Here is a 24,359-nt window from a genome sequence, read left to right on the forward strand (position 1 = left end):
TAAACTAAAAAACTCTATGTCGTCCGGAAGCAATTTGATGCTTGAGATTTGTTATATTTAATTATGTGGCCATTAAAATAATGTATATAATTGGATCAAAATATTAAATTATCTATACTATCATAAAAAGGAGAAGTAATGTACACACATGTAATTTTACATGGCGTTCATCATTTTATGCAATATGTACAACTAATGAATGCTTGATTTGTAAGGATAAAATTGTAAAGAGTACAAAATTTTAAGACACTGCAGGGGTATAATAGTAAATTCAACCTACACCCCATACTCACAACCCCCCAAATCCATTACTTCTCTGCCCTCAGGAAACCTAATAGACGTCCCTCAATCAAACGGAAGAGTGAATGTCAAGCACACAAAACGTCCAATTTCATTCAATACGTGATGGACCGTATTATTGTTATTAACTAATAAAGGGTTTCCCCTTGAGTGTATATAAGATGTTAAATAGAGAGATTAAAGATTACATATTTCCTAACATCACACATCAATTCCGTCCCCCCTTTCTCTCCATTCACGAGTTCATCAATAAGATTAATTCCATCATTAACTGTACATCCTAAACGGGAACTCGACCAATCTAACAATCATGTCGTCTATTTCCCTGTCTGTTGCCGTTGCTAGCTTACTAGGTACACAAATATACTTGTTTTCCATTACTTACATGTAGAACTAATCAATATGATGTTCTAATTTGTAAATGTATATGCATATCGTACAACTTCTCGATACATTCGAGACTATCTACGACACTCTTCCCTGATCATCAACTCCATCAAGAAATCATTCCAAGAGTCAATGGGACCAGGCAAGCACCAATGGACACAGTCATTAGCCATGGTCACATTTTGCAATGGCAAATGACCATATTTGCTAGGGTGACCGTCTGGTCTCAATTGCATAATTTGGGTCATGTCCATAAGAGTAATTTTAACCCCCTTTTTCCTCCCTTCACGCTCCCCATACTTGTACTCTTGCAATTGAGTCTTGTACATTTCTACATTATAATCTTCCATCACACTCTCATTACTCTTGAGAGGCTTTGTTCTTACACAATCCCCACCTTTATCCCATGGCCCACCTTCAAAATGTGAAGGTACAAAAGATCTCAAGAAAACAATACCTTTGAAGTTCTTTAAGCTATAAATTGCCCGGAAAGCAGTCCGCCACGCCCTCCTATAGCTAAAGGTGGAGGAGCGGTGGCGGATGCTGGTTTCCGGGCAATAGAGACAACCAATTACATGGCGGTCTGAGTAGAATATTGTGGGTCGGAAAAACCATTGGCCCGCTGAGATGATGACATAGTTGAAATTTTCGATTTGGGACGTCCAAGATTCGTCGAATTCATCGAGGTAGAGTTTGAATGGTTGTGTTATATCTTGCCCATCGGTTCTTTCGGTGTTCACTAAGTAAGGTGACCAAAAGATTGAAATGGTGAAGTTGTATTCTGGGTACTCGTATCGCTTGAAATTCAGGTCACTTGAGTTTGAAACATCATTTGGATATGCAACCTGATCAATATTGATCTATAAATTATGACATTTTTAATTATAAAGACTCAATAAATCTAAAACCATGAAACCAAGTCAAAGTCAAATAGTTAGCAAGAGTTTTGTTCGGTTCAGTTCTAACTTCTAATCTCAACGGTTTAATTTTGGTTAATGATAAAAAGCGTTAGTACCAGTTTGACCTAAAAACCATCAAACCGGACCATAAACGCCTATGTTACTTTAAAAATCATAATTCCAACGTTTAGCCGACCCCTTACTGACCGTAGATATAATCCAAAAAAGTAGATATACAAGAAGCACCTAATGTAAATTCTTTTCCAAAAGTAAGGTCAGTAACATCTTGAATTCTCAATCTCTATATATCTATTTTCATTTCTCACATTAAATGTACATAAGTTAATTTTCGTTTTGCTCCCTGTGGTTTAGTTATTTTAACTGTTTTGCTTCAATAATTTAAAAATAGTCATTTTCCTCCCTGATCTTTCGAGTTTGTCGTTAGTTTGTTTCCTGTTCCTCCCTGATCTTTCGAGTTTGTCGTCAGTTTGTTTCCTGGCTCTAACTCAGTTAAAACGTTCGATTAAAAGTAGAGGTATTTCGGTAGTTTACTCCCTGGCTCTAACTTAATTAAAACGTTTAGTTAAAAATCGCGGTAGTGGTGGTGGATGGTGGTGACCGGTAGAAAGAGTGGTTGGAAAGATGGGGGACCAGAAAAGAATTACTTATATACATGTAAATAAACAAGTTATAAGTTTATTTAGGTGAAAAGACTTACATTCCCTTGCTTTTATCTATAAAATTACCAAAATACCCTTCTAGTTAATGGATTTTTTGGATGGAGTTAGAGGCGGGGAGCAAAATGACGATAAGTTAGAAAAATCAGGAAGGAAAATGGCTATTTTTAAACTATTGGGACAAAATCGTTAAAATGACCAAATCACAGGGAGCAAAATGGAAGTTAACTCTATAAACATATAGAAGTAGTGAAAAGACGAGCATACCCTTGATAAGAGGCAAACAAGAGATTGCATATGATTTCTTGCTACAGAATCACCTACAAATGCAAGAGACTTCCCCCTCACCATCTCCAAAAACTCCACAGGATCAAACACAGGCAATTCACAACTATAAGGCTTCCATCTCCATTTCAAGAAACCTCGATCCGGCCGCCCAAATTTCAAACAGTTTTGATGCTCTTGTATAGCCCAACATGTCTCATTTGTGTAATAACTCCCTTCCAAGCTCTCCACCCATTCTCCAGAAAACAAGTCACAAGACTTGTTACCACTACCACCCGACCGCCTCAACACCCCCTCCCGCCGCCCCCTCCCTTCATGCATCACCACCTTTTGATCATTCTCCTTTTCAAGGGTGGTGGGTCGGTAGAGAGGGTGGTGGTGGGAGAGAGTTGTGGCGGTCTGAACATGTACGCGATCGGAAGGTGAAGTTATTGAAGTTGTCTTTTCAAGGATGTAATGTATGTAAGGGTAGTAGATAGGGAGAATGGTGATGATGAGTGTTAGGGCTATAAGATGGACTAATATTTTTGAATATGTGGTTGATCTTCTTGTTAAGATTTGAGTTTTACTTTCATTAATGGCATGAAACTTCATGGATGGTTATGGTTATGGTGTTACAAAGGATAACAAGGTAGATGGTTACCTCTTGCTTTGTATTTATAGTAAACTAAATGTGTTTGGTCAATTTCTGTTTTAGCCCTTATGCTTTTGATTTTTTTCCCTACAACAAAAACTTGGTTCTCTAACATAAACACGAATGGTGAAATTATAAGTGGAAACAAAAAGTGCATATCGCTAGGGGTGTCCAGGGGTTCGGCTTGACAGACTTTAATGAAAATTGCGGGTTGAAAGTTATCTACGGTTTTGAAAAATGAAGACCAAACTAGTCGGGTTGGTTGTGCAGCCATACCAGCCAAAACGGTTTGGTCTGGTTTGGTTTGGTTTGGTTTGGCTTACTCAATATTGTTAGTTTGTATAATTACATATTTCTTAAATGAAAACTAAAAAAAGTTAAACACTGAGTTCCAGGCTTCAAACTTTGAAAATAATTGCGCAACTGTTAAAATTGGTTTTTCAACTTGTGTAAATAACAAGCATATCAAACCGACCAATTTGCTTCGGTTTGGAGTATTGATCGATTCTAACGCGATATAAACACTTACATAATATAGTTTACATGTGAATGGATGTTTTAGATAAATTGAAAGGGGCCAAAGTGCTAATAACTAAAAACAGCCACAAGTGTAGGTTTCCTAAAAGGTTCATAAAAGTCCAAAGCCGGCCATCATAGGTTGTTTTTGACATGTGTGTAGACTTTAGTTGCATTGTTTTTGACACATTCTACCCTTAATACTTATTTCTTCATATACCCTCTTTATAAACTATGCGAACTTAGAGTGGTATTGAAAATGTTATCATTAGTTCTGCTAATCGCGCTAGTTTAAAAACCGAATAGCGTTATAAAAAGTTTAAAAATTCAATATAAATAACTAGTTAAAAATAAAATATGAAACTATTTTATATTTTGATTAAATAAACAAAATATGAAGCCTGAAGAAATAATGAACTTTTTTTAAAGAAAAATAATTGAAATCCAGTCCATTTCATCGCTCCGACTCGTAATCATATGTTACAAATAGACTCGATCCAAACGCTTGTGTAGCCGATTCCCGTTCCGCCACTCTAAAAATAGTTATGCCATACCAACAAGTTAAAAAATTGTACATGGTACAAAAAAGAAAAATATGTAAGATTGGGGGTGGAATGCAAATGGAATAGAATTAGTAATAGCTAACTTGTCACGCAAAGCTAACACTTACTTTTTGCTTCTATAAGGAACCTACACACTCCCTTTTTGTTTATTATTTAGTTCTACTTTTAATTTTTATTTTCTACGTTGTATAAGATTTTACTATTTAAAAAACAAAAATAAAAACACAAAAACTATATGATTATGACGTGTTATTTTCTTTTCATTTTAGGCCCAGTAGCCCACGACAATTCGTCAATGCCGTTAAAAAAAAAAGGAGGTCTTTTTCTATTTAATGGAATAATAATTAATAATGAATGGGTCGTGAAAGATAGCCCATTCCGCCATTAGGCCCAGCAAATGTGTATTTGTTATTTTCGTTCCGTTTTTTTTCATTTGTCTCATCCGTTCGATCTATCTAAATACTAGTGGCGGATCTAAAAAATCCGCATAGAGGTAACGTTTCTAAAAAAGGGGTAACGAATTTGTAAAAACATCAATTTTTTTTCCAAAATTTACACTATCGTCGGAGCGTCAAGGGGCAACGGGAGTTACCCCGTTGTAACACTATAGGTCCGCCCCTGCTAAATACGTCAAACAAATCACATCTACTGTCTATCCTTTTAACAAAAATGTTTTGAATCCGGACTGAACCGGTATGTCGGATCTAAAACCGACTATCACAATAGTCGGTTAGAAAGCTATAGGTTATTGCGGATGAATTGGTAGGCGAAGACTCAAAAGTTTCCCGGTAATCCGAGTCCCCTATTAGAACAATGTAGGAGATGATCATAATTCCTTGGGATAAATCACCTGCAAAAGGGCACCGGTTGCCTCGTCATAGAGAGAGGGATCTTTTTGTGAGTACCCTCTAGTGTAAGAATACATAACTTAGATTTTGCATGACGTAAGCTCGTGGTCCTAGTTGGACCAGTGACTCTCTTAGTTAGCTACTAAGTGGTCAACTGAAAATATACCTAGCTAGCTGTGTGATGACTTGGTTTCGCAATATTTTCTTAGTACATCTATGCGTGAAACATATTTGCACCCGAGTGACATAAAAATAATCAAAAACCGAACTACAGTCAACTTTTTTTTGACACCGACCCCCATGAATAATTCTTTTTTTTTTTTTGCCAACAGCAAAAAATATATTAATTATTTTAAAATATACAGAATTTTATTTTTTAAAGTTAAATAAAAAATATATATTCATTTAATTTAAAAAAAAAATTCTTTTAATTGCTAAAACCGCTATCCACATAAACCACCACCCATTTTGTGTTTTATTTACAATTGATGATGTATAGTTTAGACTTTAGATGTCACATATATATTTCCAAATGTTCCAAGAGTTTGATATGCCACTAGCTTCAACATAGTGTTTGATATGCAATTCCAAGAGTTTGAAAATGGTTTTAACGGGATAACATCTAAATTACTTATTTGTATGAGTTCTTTGAGTTCATGTCATAGTTTTGATGAGTTTGTTATATACTAAGGTTACCAGTGATGTATCATATGATTTTGATGATTGTGAAAGAAGACTTAAGATAAAGGACAGCGCCTGAAATTTGAGAATTTGAAAGTAGGTAAAAAATTTCTCAACTTGAATGGTTTATCTCGTCTACTAAGGTAAAGGACAGCGCCTGAAATTTGAGACAAACATAAAGGACAAAACTTGTAATTTTTTACCTGCTTTCAAATTCTCATTGGTTTTACCGGTCGCAACAAAAGTTGATAGACATTTTTCTGCAATGAAGTATATGATGTCCGATTTATGTAATTTGATGGTGATGAATATATAAACGATAACTATATTTCTTATATTGAAAAACAATTGATTAGGAATGCTTGTCCCGAAAATGTAATAGATTATATCTCATTGTGCATCTTCTAATCTTGAATCTTATGATAAATTTGATAATCAATTTTTAAAATGTGATTGACCCAACCTAACCGAACTAGACGGAAAATCTATAATTGAGCGATAGACATCCGACCATTGAAAGTTACCTCATGAAAAAAATTTCTATGTCCACCATTGGACCAGACAAAGGACGCCAGCTACGTCCTTCGAGAAATTTTATGTGTGTGCGTCCCACCCTAGTAAATATAGCTTTTATGTTTGATTCATGTGCTCCTATTTCTAATACGAAAAAAAAAAACTCTTCTAATGCTAAACACAGATTAGGGATGGCAATGGGTTGGTTTTGGGACGTGTTTAGGTATTCTCAACCTCATACCCAATTATTAAAGCCCATCCCAAACCGGTCGGGTATTTGTCGAGTATCGGGTTTACCCACGAGTTTTGGGTATACCCGTTAGTTTATTAAAAATGTTCGCCAGGTATACCCGGCCTAAAACCCGCCGGGCATCATCATTCAAGAACAAACATAAAACATAGCATGAAGCAATGGCGTGGCTAAGTTAACTAAATAGAACATTCATAAGTTTACATTTATTACTTGTTTATTAGTTGATTCTATAGTTATAAATTTGTTTGAAAATTGTAAGATTCATTAAATCATTTAGAAGTGGATTCATTGCAAAACAAAAAATGAAATGATAATTGAAAAATATAAAAACAAGTAAAACTTGACCTGGATGGTTCATGTGCAACTAAGAAATACAAATTCTAACACGCATAAAATTCGACATATCTATAGAATTATTGATGTCAACTAGGGATGGATGAGTTAAATTTTGATTTTCAAATTGAATTTGAAAACTAAAAGTTAGAATGGGATGCATAATACTTTTATATCCTATTTTAACTTATATTTCAAATAAATAAATAAAGAAAAAAATTATGCCTGGTTACTCGGGTATATAATCAGGTAAATGGGGCTATGTTATCGGATAATCGGGCATATTAGAAATCTCAGACCTGTCCCAAACCCACAACAGATTTCAAAAGTCATCCCAAACCCGTCCCATATACCCTAATGCCCCTTCATGATTTCAAGTGGATTGTTTCTAAAATATGTCATTAGCTAGTCTTGGGTCCCACTTGATACGGAATCCAAGACGAAAATGCCAAATCGTTGAGTGAAATAGCGACACTCGTGGACGTCCTTCTCGCTCTAATTAGTCCACAAACAGACCTTCTTTCCATGTCATTACTTGGCCTACGTCCTCCCACTTGTTAATATTATAACCTATCAAACTTAATCAAAACAAAATTTATATGCTTTATATTATATGTTTGTTTTAAACACTTACATGTATTCTTTCTTCAAGATGATCATTTAGGTTTTGTAAAAGAAATAAAAAATATTAAGACGAGTCATACCATACAAATGAGATATTAAAAATAGTACATTACATAATAGAAACAAATAATACCTAACCTTTTTTTTCTTATCAAACTAGTGTTGCGTGTCCAATTTGGAAAGGAAGTTAGATTAGTTGATATAAGAATACTTTTGTTACAATGAATGTATGCTTTTTTGTATCTATCATTTGTTGTTTTTGAAAAAATTAAGGTTCTTTTTTTTATTTTTATTATTATTATTATGTGACTTTATACAATGGAATAATTAACCTTATGGTTGGTTTGGTGTACTAAGACACTTTCTACTGTTTTATATATATAGAAGGGTTCTCATCAAATAATTATATTTTAAAAAGGGATTTGATTATGTATTTTTGTAACAGGGAAACATCTTTAACTTGTAAAACATATAAAATGGCACCATGTGGTTTAATTTTTGTGACGTTACCTAAGATGTTGAGATAAAAGCTTAAAAAACTGAAGTTACACCATTTAGACCAATCTAAAATAGGAAAATATGACATGTTCTTTACCCAAAGGAATGAACTCGCTTTTGTTCTAGATCGCCATACACACAGACAAGTGGATCGTCTACAATGCATTTCTATGCGAAGAAGAAAACGGTATATGATTTGAAGAGTCCAACATTTCCTCAACTGACCGTGGGAGATGGGAATGCATTTGGCTCCAAATGTATGACACAAAATCGCAAGAAATCAGTAAATAGTAAACACTCTAGAGATTGCCAATAGATGTCATATTGTTAGTTTTTTTTTACAACCGTATTTTTCAAATGCAAAACTATATTAATTAGAACACTTGAGATATATAACTATGTAACAAGAATTAGTTATATAAATCATCACACTTGTGAAAGCCATGTGACTAGTAAATGTCACTTTATCATTTAAAGTTAAAATAATCATGTTTCAAAACACAACCACGTAAAATGTTGCTATAATAAAACCTTTTTTCTATATAAATATAAAAACATATACCTAACTAAAAACCATAAATTATCCCGTCTCTTTTCCTCACCATATAAAAACACACCCACACACTCATGATTACCATCTCCAATCCAGGTATTTGCTCTTTCAACCTAATATATTTTTAGTTTTTGTATATATACGTTCATGTTCATATTTTTTGTGTTTACAAAAAGGTAAACTTTGGGATCAATCCGTAAGTGTTGGTAAAATGGTTTTGGGGAAGTTGATGGCAACGCTGAAGACGAAACTAAGGACTTTGAAGATGAAGACGTCGGCTGTTGATGATGGAAATTCTTCGCATAGTTATGACAAGATTGAGAAAAGCGAAAGTATGAGAGTCGAAATAAGAAGCAAGAAAGCACGTAAACTCATTGAAGAAACCCTCAGGGTTGCTGATTCTCCCAAAACCACAAAAAGTTACTCTTTTTGAGACTAGTCATATGTTATCACACTCATGTACTTGTAATTTATTTGCAAAACAGTATAAACTGAACATATTTTTATTTCTAGTTTTTATGCATAACAAAGTGCAGCGTCCTGGGTATGGAAATTAACAAAGAAGGACCCTTGATTATTTTTTGCACCAAAAAAACAAGTGATAAATAAGTAATAAAAATGTGTGGCTGCTGGGATTCGAGCCCAGGTCTCCACGGCCACAACGTGGAATTCTTACCACTAAACTACAGCCACTTTGTGTTATAACACTCAATATAAACCTATGTATCTATAAATCTTTACAAAATTGGGAATCAGTAATCTTCTTATCACATGTATTGTATTTTAATGACCTACTTATATTATATTTATTTTCATTCTTCTTTATAACTAAAAAATACAAAATAAGACGTGTATTACATCTTTATTATTTTGTTTTTAGTATTTAGTATCATTTCTTTAATTCATGTAACTGGGAAAATGGTATAGCGTGGATTTGGTTAGTAACATTTTTTTAATACAATCTAAGAAATTTGATTTGGAAGTATAATTTGCAAAGGGTTTGAATTTGAAGAATTTGGAATCTAATAAGTCATCCGAACTTCATATGCATTGGGTGACAACTAGGGGTGCAAAAGAGCCGAGCAGCTCGCGAGCTACTCGAGATCGGCTCGATAAAAAGCTCGAATGAGCCGAGCCTTATCGAGCCCGAGCCCGAGCTTGAAATTAGGATCGATTAGATATCGAGCCCAAGCTCGAGCCTTGTAAGTGTAGCTCGTTTAGACTCGTCAAGCCTTATCAAGCTTAGTGTACTTTAGAATTTAAACTATGTATTACTTTTTGAGGAACTAGATGTTTTTTTAAATGAGTTCTCAAACTGTCCGAGCCTTGGCTCAATAACAGCCAAAAACGTCCTCGAGTCGAGCTTTAGCTTGTTTTAACTCATGCCATACATATTTAGATCAAGCTTTCGAGCCGAGCTCGAGCCCAAAATCCAAGGCTCAAATCGAGTCGAGCTCGAGCTTCAGGAAGTTGTAACAAGCCTAGCTCGATTAAGGTAAGGCTCGGGCTCGGCTCATTTGCACCCCCTAGTGACAACAATTACGAAGGCTTTAGAACCATCATTGTTCCGACTAACTACAATCACTGCCGCTCCGGCAACCATCGGACTGTTATTGCGATCGCCCACCCCAAGACTGTGTGCGCGCGTGTGCGGGTGGGGGGGGGGGGGGGCTCTAATTGAGCTTTAAGATGAAAAAGTGTTGCCACATAGACCCAAGTAGGCTTTTGGGTTGAGATGGCTAGATATTACTGGTTGTAAATTAAAAAAAACACAAAACCACTCCCTTTGAAACCCTTCAGGCTACCCGAGCGAGTTGCTTAACTGGATCGGTTATGTACCCCGGACCGGTCCAAGCATTGTTAATAAATGTTTATTCTAGATCCTCTTAGATCATAAGCACAAAAAAATAAGAAAACATTTTTAGGTAAATAAATTAATTAATTAAACTTTCATGCTTTAACAGCCTTAATGGGAGGAATGGTTACAGCTAGTACAAAACTGGCCAAGGCATTACCAGGACAGATCTAAACCGGTAACCCTAAGATGCCAAGAATCACATCTACTCCGAGACCAAAATCGTCGATTGAAGAAAAGACAGACGGGTTTTCGTAAGATTCAATTTTTCTTCTGCTTCCGATGCCTTCTCACGGACCCCACGAACAACGTCCTCCGGAGCTTTCTCAACAAACTGTATACAGAAAACAAGATTCATGAGGATAATACATGCAAAGGTGATTGTTGATGGACTGATGATATAGAATAGTGAGATAATTACATTGGGAGAACTCAAACGCGCCACGAGTGCATTGTATTCGTTTTGCATCTTTGTAAGGCGTTTGGATAACCGTTGAACTTCTGCGGAAATGTCTACCATATCTGCAAGAGGAAGATATGCCTCTAGACCTTCCCCGGCCACAAGATGAACACTTTGATTTGCATCCACTAACCCAACGTAAAAAGACGTAATTAAATTCTATAACAATGTATTTGAAAAAAATACTACGCATGCGCGCGCTTATATAGATTAATGTGAGGGTGAACCTGGGGGCGAATCTGTAAAATGGATGCTTTGCAAATCGAGTCTGGACAGAAGAGCCAATACATCCTTTTCTCTCTGTCACACAAAAGAAAAGATTAAAGGTAAATTTTAAAACGAAAGTGCGACACGACATGAAACTAACAAAAAATCTGCATGAACAAGGATTGCAGGTACTTACAGAAATATACTGGATGACTTCAGAATTAGCAACGATAGATGCGGATATTCGTTTTGCAGGCTCAACAAAATATTCAGCCCTCACATTTCTTATTCCTCGCGTCTATATCAAGAAGCAAAACGAATGATAAATATCTAATTTCTATATCATATAAGTTGTCACAAATAAAAACAAGAGTAAAATGTCATTTTTGTCCCTGAGGTTTGGTCACTTTTGAGACTTTTGTCCAAAGGTTTGTTTTTTCGCATCTGGATCCAAAAGGTTTGAATTAACTTCATCCATTTTTAAACGTTAAGTCAAGGGTATTTTCGTCATTTTAGACATTTTATTTGAAATCAACCTTCTTTATTAGGAAGTACATCTAACTAAATGTTAAAAAATGGATAGAGTTAACGAGTCAGATGCAAATGGCAAGATTCCAAACCTTTTGGATCCAGATGCGAAAAACAAACCTTTGGACAAAAGTCGCAAAAGCGGCAAACCTCAGGGACGAAAATGACAATTTACCTTAAAAACGATACCAAATCGATGAGCTCACCAAAGCTTGCAAATTTTCAAATCTTTTTATGGCGGTGAGATTACGTGGAAGTGAAGTAAGAGGCCATGGAGACACTATTAAAGCTTCTTTCCTATTAGGAAGTGCCTTGCAAACAGTAAGTTTAAAAAAAATTATAATTAAGCCAGTACAAATTCTAGTTCATTTCTGAAGTTAATAATTATCAACTAGTTAATTACCTGCCATAATTCTTCGGTAACAAAAGGCATAAATGGATGGAGCATCTTTAATATATTTTCGTAAACATATAAAAGAACAGCTTGGGATATAGAGGCAATTTCTTTATCTTCTGATTGGTAAAGATGTGCTTTACTTGCTTCAATGTACCTACACAGAAGCAATAATCAGTTTCAACGGTTTATGAACACCCATAAAAATACAAATGTAGAAATGAAAATATTACCAATCAGCAAAATCACCCCAAAAGAAGTCATATAATTCCCGTGCAATATCGTTAAAGAAAAACTTGTCATAACTAGTTGTGACTGCATCAACGAGTGTATGCAATTTTGAAACCTACATATAGAATGTTAACAAAAAAAAATAATGATAAAAGTAATAACAAATGTAATAAGTTATCAGAAAATCTGACTTACCACCCAATACTCTGGTAAAGGCAGCCCAATCAGATGCTCCTCCTTATCAAACTTTATGAAAGATGAAGAAAAAAAACAATAACTGTATCAGTCAGTCTATATATATATATAGGGGAAGGTTCAAATGAAAATCACTAGTTATTGTGAAAATTTGAAAACTAATTAAAAAAGCCAAAAAAACATACCAATTTTTTTTTTTTTTTTTGCATACCAATTTTCGCAACTTTATATATATAAAAAAAATCAAAAAAAAAAATTTGTAGTGCACATGTGTATGTGTACTACACATGTGTACTACAAAAAAAAATTGAAAAAAAGTTTTTTTATATATATAAAAACCTGCGATTTTTATAAAAAAATATTGAAAAAAAAAATTGGTGTGTTTTTTAGGCTTTTTTTAGTTAGTTTTCGAGTTTTCACAATAAAAGTGGTTTTCATTTGAACCATCCCCTATATATATATATATGTGTGTGTGTATACATAGAGTAAACCTTATGGGCCAGTAAACTTTCCCAAGCTGATGTGTCATTTGGGCTAGGTAAATTTTGCAGAACGAACTTTCCAGCATTCCATAATTTGTTGGTAAACGCTTTATTAGATGTCAGCCTCTCTGTTGATAAATTTAGATCCTGAAATTAAAGAGAAATTAATATACACTAAAAATTAATATAAAACTAAACAGAAAAGGCACATGTGACAAACCTGACCCACGGTTCCTAAAGCAAGTGTAAAACGCAAAGCATCGGTACCAAACTCTTTGATTGTATCTAAAGGATCTATGACGTTTCCTAATGATTTAGACATTTTTCTTCCCTGAAACAGTTGCATTAATTTAAAATATACAGTTAGAAATGCATTTATACAAATAAATATGTATCACGGTATCATACTCACTTGAGAATCCCGAATAAGTCCATGAAGGTAGACATGTGTAAACGGGACAGTCCCAGTAAACTCAATCCCCATCATCACCATACGTGCCACCCAGAAAAACAATATGTCATGCCTGTTTGGATATGCGTTCAAATGAATAAATCAATATATTATTTTATTCAACGCATCGATAGATACTTACCCTGTTTCAAGTACTGATGTTGGGTAAAACCGCTTATAATCTTCAGCAGACACATCGGGCCAGCCCAAAGTACTAAAGGGCCATAAAGAACTACATAAAAAGCAAATAATCAATTCTTATAAAACATTTCAAAATGCCATTTTCATACCTGAGGTTTGGCCAGTTTTGCGACTTTCGTCCAAAGGTTTGTTTATCCGCATCCGGGTCCAAAAGGTTTGAAATCTTGCCCGTTAACTCCATCCATTTTTCCCGTTAAGTCAGGGGTATTTCTATCTTTTTTTGTTAACTTAAAGGTACAAGCATTTGGCATAATGTACAAGTATTCAAAATACCCTTACTAACTAAAAAATAATATAGGTAAAAAGACGAAAATGCCCCTGATTTAACAGGAAAAAATGGATGGAGTTAACGAGCTGGATGAAAATGGCAAGATTTCAAACATTTTGGATCCAAATGCGGAAAAACAAACCTTTGAACGAAAGTCGCAAAACCGGCCAAACCTCAAGGGAAGAAAATGGCATTTTACTCTTTCAAAATGAACAAAATATTGCATAAAACTGCATATATAGATGATAAAACCCAGAAATCAAATTGACAAATTTAGAAGATAATTGGCCTGATTCGAGATAGGCTAGTCTCCATAAACAAAATACCACTTTTGATTAATAATAACTGAACTGAAATTACAATGAAAAAAACAAAGAAATTAATACTAATCCTAAGGCAGTTACTAGCTAAAACTGATTAAAAACTTCCCCACTACTTTCCCTCCATTAATTTCTCTTGATTTAAATAATTTAAGCGGGAACTTGAATATGTGACTTGACCCGTTTACCCTTACGGATATAGACTCGAACCGGGTTCCTATCAATAGACATTAAATTTACACAATGAATTCAAATCTCTCAACGTATATCATATATCTTAGCCAGCCGATTATCATCAGAAAATTAGGAATAGATTGTATTGTTAGTTAGAGATAATCTTTTGTATTTATTTGTATATATCCTTTCCTTATTTCTTGGTTGTATCATTCCCTATATATAGGGCCCTTTGTTTATCAATAAGATCATTCAGATTTACAGCCTAATTACTTTTATGGTATCAGAGCCATAACCGGCGCCATAACCGGCTTCTGATTACCCTCTTTCTTTCCTCGTTTTTTTTCCGATTAACCCACAACCGGATTCGTTCGGTCCTGCCACCATGCCGCCTAAGGAAGATACCGCTGAACCATCGACCAAACCCAACTCCCTCCACCCCGCATACTCCGTATCCAATATTCAGTCCAAAATCCGTACTTTGGACGAATCGAAGGTTACATATTCAGCCTGGGTCAAGTTGTTTCGTCTTCATGCTATTGCATACAAAGTGTCTAACCACATTGATGATTCAGCCGCCCCAGCCACTACCTCACCCGAGTATGATGAATGGAGAGAACTGGATGCTTTGGTCCTTCAGTGGATCTACAGCACCGTTTCGGATGACCTTCTGAAACGGCTCATGGATACGACTGTAGCCAGAGCGGCATGGACAAAGCTCGAAAAGATTTTTTTGAGCAATAAAAAGGCTCGCGCTGCGGCGCTCGAGACAAGGTTTTGCAACCTCACACTCACAGCTTGTTAGTCGGTTGATGACTACTGTCAACAACTGTCTGATTTAGCCAGCCAACTGGCTGACGTTGATCAGCCCGTTTCTGAGTCACGACTCGTTCTTCAGCTGGTTCGCGGACTCCCAGCCGAATACAACACCACTGCTTCGTTAATCAACCAGCAGGGTGTTGATTGGGATCAAGCTATTGTGATGCTTAACGATGAAGTAATCAGGATTGACGCTCAAAAGGGCTCCCAGAATACCGTTCTTGCTGCCACTACAGCGCCGCCCCCTGGCGGCTCTTCCACCAATCAGAATCAGCAATCGGATCAGCAGTCGTATTCCTCCGCCAATCGACGAGGCAGCCGCGGCAGAGGTTCGAATCGCCGGGGCAGGGGTAGAGGCAGGTCTCAGCAATCGTCCCCTTGGACCTCTTACCAGGGCCAGCCAACACCTTATCCAAACTGGGCATGGTGGACGCCTCCACCTTGCCCTTACCCGACACAGCAACAGTGGACAGCAAACAAGCAATCGGATCAGCAGTCGGCTCCCTCGGTTCAATTCACCGGCTTTCCTCAGCAGCCCGGGTTTTCTCCTGCACAGTATCCCCCACCGGGTTTCACTCAGCCGATGTACAACCCTCTCTGTCCAACCGATTTAAGTGCTGCCATGTCTAACTTACAGGTCAATTCTCCAAATATGGCTTGGAACTCAGATGTTATGGATACGGGAGCCGAGTCACACGTCACTAAAGACCAAGGTAAAATCATAATCCCTGATTCTACTCCTGTGTGTCGTAATATTTTGGTAGGTAATGGCATGTATTTACCAATTAAAGGATCAGGTACGGGGTTTCACCCTTTACCAAACCGAACCTACATACTCCCACACATCCTTTATAGCCCTCAAATAATTAAAAATCTGATTTCCGTTAGACGTTTTACTCGTGATAATCAAGTGTCTGTCGAATTTGACCCGTTTGGTTTTTCTTTGAAGGACCTCAAAACTAAGAAGACACTATCTCGCCACAATAGTACCGGGACTCTTTACACGTTCACGCCGCCTCAACTGCCGCCTCAAGCCACCTTTATTGCTTCCCACCACCTACCTTGGCATGATCGTCTAGGACATCCCGGGGCGCAAGTTCTAGATATTTTGAATCGTAATTTTAATTTTCAATGTAATAAGGACAAAAGTCACAATCTTTGCAATTCTTGTCAACTTTCGAATAGTAAAAGATTACCGTTTTATTCATCTAATACTTTTACTTTTGCTCCTTTTGATATTATTCATTGCGATTTATGGACTTCGCCAATCACGAGTAAAACAGGATATAAGTATTACATGGTGCTAATTGACAACTTCTCACACTTCGTGTGGGTTTACCCCCTAAAATACAAATCTGAAACCTTTCCTACTTTTGCCAAATTCCATCAATTAATCCTTACCCAGTTTCACCGAAAAATAAAAACCTTTCAATGTGACTTAGGGGGTGAATTTGACAATTTAGCATTTAAAAATTTTGCACAACAAAATGGTTTGCTTTTTCGATTTTCGTGCCCTCAAACATCCTCTCAAAACGGACGGGCAGAACGTATGATTCGCCGCCTGAATGACATTATCCGGGCTCTCTTAATTCATGCGAATCTACCTCCTTCGTTTTGGGTTGAAGCCCTACACACGGCCACTTACCTACACAATATCTTACCAACCAAACGCCTAAACTTTTACACCCCTACCTTTGCCCTTTACCTTCGTCACCCTGATTACGAACACTTACGAGTGTTCGGATGTGCGTGTTACCCTAACACATCCGCTACCTAGCCTCACAAACTTCACCATCGGTCCATGCGTTGTATCTTTCTCGGGTATCCACCCGACTTCCGTGGCTACCGTTGCTTGGACCCCACCACAGGTAAGGTTCATATTTCTCGTCATGTGACTTTTGACGAGGCCGTGTTCCCGTACACACGTCCTACTCATCCTATCACCTATGATTTTTTGGACGACCCCACCCCACCGGGCTTCACTTTTCATCGGCCCGTAACCCAGCCCGTTACCCAGCCCGTAACCCAGCCCGTTACCCGGCCTGTTACCCAGCCTGTAACCCCATACCCGTTTACTTACTCACGTCGTCCCCGTACCAATTTGCCCACCCAAACCGGCCCACCTCACACTTCCGCTGCCATCCCAGCCCAGACCCAAACCGGCCCATCTAATCCTACTCCCTCAACAGCCCAAGCCCAGACTCAACCCACCGGTCCGATTACAAACCAACACCCGATGACAACTCGTTCCAAATCCCGGTCCAACCCTTCGGCCATACACCACACCCTTAACCTTTCACCGGTTCCTACCTCCTATTCCAAAGCCCTAACTGATCCTAATTGGTTACATGCTATGCAAACCGAGTTTACGGCATTACAGGATAATGAAACATGGGAGCTTGTTCCCCGCCCACTTGACCGTCCCGTCATTCGTTGCATGTGGTTATTTAGGCATAAATTCAAATCGGACGGATCATTGGAACGTTATAAGGCTAGGTTGGTGGTTAATGGAAATTCCCAAACGGTCGGTATTGATTGTGATGAGACATTTAGTCCTGTGGTCAAACCGGCCACTATTCGCACAGTTTTGTCTCTTGCGGTATCTCGGGCTTGGCCTATTCATCAACTTGATGTTAAAAATGCGTTTTTACACGGGGAACTACATGAGACGGTCTTTATGCATCAGCCACCGGGTTTTTATGATAGACGATTTCCTAATCACGTTTGTCGGTTGAAGAAATCACTTTATGGTCTTAAACAGGCACCAAGGGCTTGGTACACCCGGTTTGCTAATTTTATCACTTCCAAAGGGTTTCGTAGCAGCACTTGCGATCAGTCCTTATTTGTTTATCAACAGGACCCGTCTAACATTGCATATTTATTGTTATATGTGGATGATATAGTTCTCACAGCTTCTAATGATCGTCTCTTGAACAACATCATTAGCACACTCTCTCGGGAGTTTGCCATGACTGATCTGGGCAGGTTACATCATTTTTTGGGGATCAAGGTTACACAGCAAAAGAATGGTCTTTTCTTGTCTCAGGCTCAATATGCAAAGGACATAATCGCCCGTGCTTCGATGTCCTCCTGTAAACCGTGCTCAACACCGGTTGATCTTTCGTCTAAATTGAGTGCTACTGATGGGGCTTTGTTCTCGGATCCGACACTGTATCGGAGTCTGGCAGGTGCATTGCAATATTTAACTTTTACTCGTCCGGATTTGTCTTATGCGGTTCAGCAGGTGTGTCTCTTCATGCATGAGCCTCGCGATCCTCACTTCGCGTTTATGAAACGTATCATCCGTTATCTACAAGGTACAATTGACTATGGCATACGGATCCTGCGATCAGCTTCTTCTGATTTGGTCGCCTATTCTGACGCTGATTGGGGTGGCTGCCCAGATTCGAGACGCTCCACATCGGGTTATTGTGTTTTTCTTGGTGACAACCTCATCTCATGGTCAGCTAAACGTCAGCCTACTGTATCCCGATCCAGTGCGGAAGCTGAGTATAGGGGGGTTGCCAATGCCGTCGCTGAAGCGACGTGGATTCGAAATTTGCTGTTCGAACTTCACAATCCTTTAACGCGCGCATCAGTGGTCTTTTGTGACAATGTCTTCGCGGTGTATTTGTCCAATAATCCAGTTCAACATCAACGGACAAAACACATCGAGATTGACATACATTTTGTACGCGAGAAGGTTCGTCTTGGGCACATTAAAGTTCTTCATGTCCCCTCCTCTATGCAGTACGCGGATATATTTACCAAGGGATTATCTCGTGAGCTATTCCAATCGTTTCGGTCCAGCTTGAGCGTTTGTCCTCCGCCCGCTCAAACTGAGGGGGTGTCTTAGCCAGCCGATTATCATCAGAAAATTAGGAATAGATTGTATTGTTAGTTAGAGATAATCTTTTGTATTTATTTGTATATATCCTTTCCTTATTTCTTGGTTGTATCATTCCCTATATATAGGGCCCTTTGTTTATCAATAAGATCATTCAGATTTACAGCCTAATTACTTTTAATATAAACAAACCTTGAAAACCAAGTGTCGAGAACATCTGGATCTTGATATATCTCCACATCTTTTCCGTACTTCTGTTGCGCTTTTCTAAGAGCGTCATCGTTACTCCTAGCAACTATATAATCTTCTTCGCAGTCTTTACCTACGATATACCAAACGGGAATCCTGTGTCCCCACCATAGTTGTCTGCTTATACACCAATCCTTAATATTCGATAGCCAGTGATTATATATCTGAATTACCCAAAAAATACTCCGATTAAGCTATTAAGAAAAAAACAAATATAACTTTCTTTTGAATATTGATTGGATATTATACATACCTTTTCAAACCTTTCGGGCATGATTGTTAATTCACCTTTTTGCACTGCCTCGAGAGCCTTCTCAGCCAAAGGCTCCATAGTTACGAACCATTGTTTGCTCACTAGAGGCTCTATGATCTGATTGCATAAAAGATTAGTAAAAAAAAAACCCTAGATTATTTTACATTTTTATAAATGGATAAACTGATTTGTCTACCGATTATCTCAAATAATCTTGTTTCATACGGGCTCCACCATAAATTGGTTATCAAAGAGTGATAAGTATAACTTATTAACCCTTTGTTTTAACCTAATTTGAGACTTTATTTATGTTTCATGATACACAAGCAGTCTTTTTTTCAAAAAAAGAGATTTAACTAACATTTTTGTCCCTATGGTTCATCCAATTATGCCAGTCCAGGTCAAATTTCAAATTTGTACCATTTCCATCCCCGACTTGAAACATGCCAGTTCCGTCCAAAAAACTAACGTCTGTTAAAATCTGTTGTTTAATGAAGGGTAAAAACGTCATTTTCCTTTTTTCTATTTCCTTTTTCCTAAAGGGGTGGGCTTTTAATAGGGTTTTAAAAAGGAGGAAATAAAGAAAATGACGTTTTTACCCTTCATTCAACAAGTTTTAATAGACTTTAGTTTTTTTGGACGAAACTAGCATGTGTCAAGAATGTCAGGGACGGAAATAGTACAAATTTGAAATTTGGCCTGGACTGGCATAGTTGGACAAAGCACAGGGACAAAATGACAGTTAACTTAAAAAAATATAACTTACTTCTCCACCCCTTTGAGATCGAGGAACTCGCGACGTGTGTGCTTCTTTCTTGACAGCTAAGCCTGTTTCTTCAAGTTCTGCCCACAATTTCTTTCTTGCCTCAAAACGATCAAGGCCGCTGAATTAACCAACCACCGAAAGAAAAGATGAAATGTTATGGTTCTTTAATTAAGAATCTTGAAAGTACATTTTACAACCCACCTATATAAACCAGCAACCTCGTTAAGTGTCCCATCTTTGTTCATAACATTGAGTATAGGAAGACCAAGTTTTCTAGCAAGAAGGTAATCATTATGATCATGCCCCGGGCTTATCTTTAAAACTCCAGTTCCAAAGTCTTTATCTACGTACTGTCATCAAGACCAAAACCATTTTATCAATAATACTTCAAAAAGGGGGGCAGTCAATAGGGCTGTAACGAACTCAACATTCAGCGAACAGTTCATGAACCGTTCGGTGGGAAGTTCGTTTACGTTCATTCATTTAATAAATGAACGAACACGAACAAGAAATTTCGTTCGTTAAGTTAAACGAATGAACGAACATGAACAGAGGGTGCGTTTGTTCGTTTATGTTCTCATTCATTTAATAAATGAACGAACAAGAAATTTCGTTCGAACGAACGAACATGAACAGAGGTTGCGTTCGTTCGGTTATGTTCATTTGTGTTCATTCGTTTAAAGGTTTTCTTATGTTATATTTCTATTTCATTGGTTTTAGTTTTTAAAAATTTGAAACCACAATTATACTATATGCCTCCGCCAACATCCATCATTTGATCATTTCAATTTCTGTTTTGTGTTAAAGCTTTCACAAACTTCTTAATATTTGTGTTAATATGTTTATGATAATTATGTCAACTATGTTCAGATAGTTAAGTTAAGTACTTATTTATTTTTGGTGGATACTTGGTAATCTTTCTGATGAATATGCAGATTTTATTTATAAATGAATATATAATGTTCATTTGTGTTCATTTATGCTCATGAACATCTGTTTGTGTTCGTTTACGTTCGGTAAGTGTTCATGAACATTCATTTCCTTAATGAATGAACACGAACAAGAAATCTCGTTCGGTAAGCATTCGCGAACCCCTTCATGAACATGTTCATTCCTTAATGAACGAACACAAACAAGGCCTTATTTGTGTTCGTTCGGTTCATTTACAGCCCTACCAATCAGCATGTGAGCATAGGTACCTTGTCAGCAATGATCGGGACATGACGGCCAAATGTCATTGGAACAATGGCTGACTTCCCAATATATTTAGCATATCTTTCATCCTGTAAGGCATCATTAACCAAAGCATAAACATGTTAATTTTGGTGCTTGAAAATACAAAACATATATAATTACTTAATGTCATTGTAAACATTTATGATATAAGCAATCATACCTCGGGATTCACAGCGACAGCAGTATCACCAAATAAGGTCTCGGGCCGTGTGGTAGCTATTGTTAGAAAGTCATCCCTGCAATGTGAAAAAGAGAAACACAAAATAAAAGTTATTTTTAATGAAAATTTTAATTTAATGTGTGGAGGGTGAAAAATAATATGGGGCGATTACCGAGAACCTCCAGCAACACGGTATTTGATATGATATAGAGTACCAGGTTCTTCAGAGTACTCAACTTCCTACAACAGCATAAGCATGTTAATTTTGGTGCTTGAAAATACAAAACATATATAATTATATATAACTGATTATTAAGGATAAAAATATACCAAGTCAGAAACTGCCGTCTGTAAATTTGGGGACCAGTTAACCATGTAGGAGCCTGCAAAAAAACTCGCGTATAATTTTCTTGAAAAAAAAAAACTTATAGCTGGCGAAAGAAATTATGTGAAAATTATCCATACCTTGATAGATAAGCCCTTTCTCATGAAGTTTAACAAACGCCTCAATAACAGCTTCTGCAACAAATAAAAAAATAAATAAAAGTCAAGAAATGTTAGATGATTGAAGTTATGAACTTATGTTGCTATGCAGGATTCAATAAGTCGTTAAATAGTAGCACTTTTAACAACAGGTTCTACATTATTGCAGGATGTAAGAAAGAATAAAATGTAGGCATTTATTTAGCATTATACGTTTGAAAATAGTTATCAAATTACTGGATGTCACTATATGATTCAAAGCTATCTTACGACTTAGCTGCTCATCGAGTGTGAAATGTTCTCTGGTCCAATCACAAGACGCACCGAGCCGCCTTATCTGATTTGAAATGGTTCCACCATACCTTCAGATATATTCAAACTAGATAATTAGAAGTAGTGATAAGTTAACAATTATATAATTCGACTTTCATTTACATGTTATGCACACAATCCTAAAAATAAAATAAACATACTTCTCCTTCCACTCCCAAACTCGCTTCGTAAACTCCTCTCTACCCAAGTCAACCCTCTTTATTCCTTCAGAAGCCAACATTCTTTCCACGACCAACTGAACGTCACATTTATCAACATATAAGTAAAATAAAAATACAACAGACAGACAGAAACAAACCATTATAAACATACAATTTTACATGAACCACGAAACATTCGGGAATATAATAGTTTTTAAAGCGAAACCTGAGTGGCGATGCCAGCATGATCAGTTCCAGGAAGCCAGAGGGTAGGTCTGCCCTTCATCCTGTTGTATCTGATCATAATATCCTGGAGGACAATTGCACATTTGCCAGCTGGTCATATTCACATTGAATTGATGTTTAGCAAAATAACTAACAAATAGCACAAACTGTTATGTCAATAATCCAACCTCAAGTGTGACGAACATAGCATGCCCCATGTGCAAAGAGCCAGTCACGTTCGGAGGCGGCATTGAAACAACAAAAGATTCACCTCCCCCATCGTATTTCGGCTTGAAATACCCTTGAGAATCCCACCTAGAAACAACTAGCAATCATACATTGTGCGTAAACATAAATACGCATCTGAATGAAAGAAATACCAGTTGTATATCCGCTCCTCGGAAGTAAAGTCAAACGATTTCGCTATCTCAGGAGAAGTAAATACTCCTCCATTTTGTGATGCAGCAACTGTTATTGTCAATCAAACAAGAGCAATTACATACAAAATTAGCACTTAAGTCACTGGAATTACTACTACTATAACAAACAGGAACTGAATTAAACAATCAAACAAGAACAATTACATACAAATAAGCCTAAATTTGTACTAGAACAAACAGTTTGTGAATTTGATTGACGAAGTCAAAAGTTTCTAATACAGAACAACTACGTACAAATTCAGTGTCAAAATGAAATTACTAGTAGTTGATTGAGAAAACCTAAATTACCTGCTAGAAACCTTGGTTTGGGAATTCGAAGGTGAAATCGAGATAAAGTGACACTGCGACGGCGAGCGGAGAAGAGAACCGGATTGAGTTTGTATAGAGAAGAAGGAGATAAGAGGTATGTATTGCTGAACGCCATTGAAGCGTTCGAAGAAGGTTGCAGACAACCTATTTGGGGTTTTTGTGCATCCGGGAAGAAGATAAAGCTACGTGGTGCTAGATCACTTATTTACCCTCCACAAATGGTGTTACCTCATTACTACTTCGGAAAATTATCATGATAAAGGTTTTGAGGCTGTTTGGTTAGCATCTGGATGGTCATTAAGTGGCATTAAGAGCTACATTTTAACGGAACATTAAGAATTTTACTAATGAGAAGGTAGAAGAATGTGACATGTGATGATTTACCATTTAGATGTTACCTCTTAACCATTCAGACTTGAGGTTACCTCTTATTCATTCAGAGGTTTTAAACCATCAAGAGGTAGCATCTGAATAATCATTAAGAGGCTACCAAATAGCCCCTTTGTTTAAAATTGAACGGGTCAAATGTAGTTGGTATTTTTTGTTCTTTACGGTGATGAACTAAACCGATGTCGTCCGATCAACATCGATACCGGTACGGATATTCATTTTTATGGTTTTCTCGACGCTCCTACTATAGTACCAAGTCGAATCGAACCAATTCCAACTGAAGAACATCAGTATTATCCAAACCGGTGCCAATATCATCCGAACTAGTACCGGTATTTCGTTCTATGGTTTTCGATCGATATAAAACATGTGTTGGTAT

General features: G+C 37.1%; 2 protein-coding genes and 1 non-coding gene across 5 annotated transcripts; all 3 read right to left on the bottom strand.

Moving 5' to 3' along the window:
* Window positions 1-389: 389 nt before the first annotated feature.
* LOC110884194 (protein trichome birefringence-like 19) lies at window positions 390-3,182 on the bottom strand. Its single transcript, XM_022131878.2, has 2 exons — window positions 2,531-3,182; window positions 390-1,532 (listed from the first exon to the last, which is right to left on the bottom strand). Exons 1-2 carry the CDS (start codon window positions 3,140-3,142, stop codon window positions 762-764), a joined length of 1,383 nt encoding a protein of 460 aa, XP_021987570.1. The 5' UTR covers window positions 3,143-3,182; the 3' UTR covers window positions 390-761.
* Window positions 3,183-9,185: 6,003 nt separating this feature from the next.
* Window positions 9,186-9,257, bottom strand: TRNAH-GUG. Its single transcript has one exon. It is a non-coding gene; the product is annotated as a tRNA-His (tRNA).
* Window positions 9,258-10,470: 1,213 nt separating this feature from the next.
* LOC110884193 (valine--tRNA ligase, chloroplastic/mitochondrial 2) lies at window positions 10,471-23,828 on the bottom strand. 3 transcript variants are annotated; one of them, XM_022131874.2, is made up of 27 exons: window positions 23,570-23,828; window positions 23,222-23,309; window positions 23,030-23,156; window positions 22,843-22,926; window positions 22,617-22,711; window positions 22,414-22,505; window positions 22,126-22,179; window positions 21,991-22,043; window positions 21,833-21,900; window positions 21,661-21,736; window positions 21,464-21,547; window positions 20,466-20,614; window positions 20,265-20,382; window positions 19,499-19,615; window positions 19,189-19,409; window positions 13,510-13,599; window positions 13,329-13,440; window positions 13,137-13,247; window positions 12,926-13,063; window positions 12,435-12,485; window positions 12,242-12,354; window positions 12,018-12,165; window positions 11,821-11,925; window positions 11,283-11,384; window positions 11,107-11,179; window positions 10,841-11,007; window positions 10,471-10,753 (listed from the first exon to the last, which is right to left on the bottom strand). In XM_022131874.2, exons 1-27 carry the CDS (start codon window positions 23,703-23,705, stop codon window positions 10,625-10,627), a joined length of 2,901 nt encoding a protein of 966 aa, XP_021987566.1. In that variant the 5' UTR covers window positions 23,706-23,828; the 3' UTR covers window positions 10,471-10,624. The 3 variants fall into 3 exon arrangements, with proteins under 3 accessions (XP_021987566.1, XP_021987567.1, XP_021987568.1); XM_022131875.2 differs by having other exon boundaries at window positions 22,843-22,952; window positions 23,570-23,767; XM_022131876.2 differs by lacking the exons at window positions 10,471-10,753; window positions 10,841-11,007; window positions 11,107-11,179 and having other exon boundaries at window positions 11,790-11,925.
* Between the last annotated feature and the right edge of the window lie 531 nt (window positions 23,829-24,359).

This window comes from Helianthus annuus, chromosome 12 (genome assembly GCF_002127325.2).
Source record: "Helianthus annuus cultivar XRQ/B chromosome 12, HanXRQr2.0-SUNRISE, whole genome shotgun sequence".
Taxonomy (NCBI): Eukaryota; Viridiplantae; Streptophyta; class Magnoliopsida; order Asterales; family Asteraceae; genus Helianthus; species Helianthus annuus.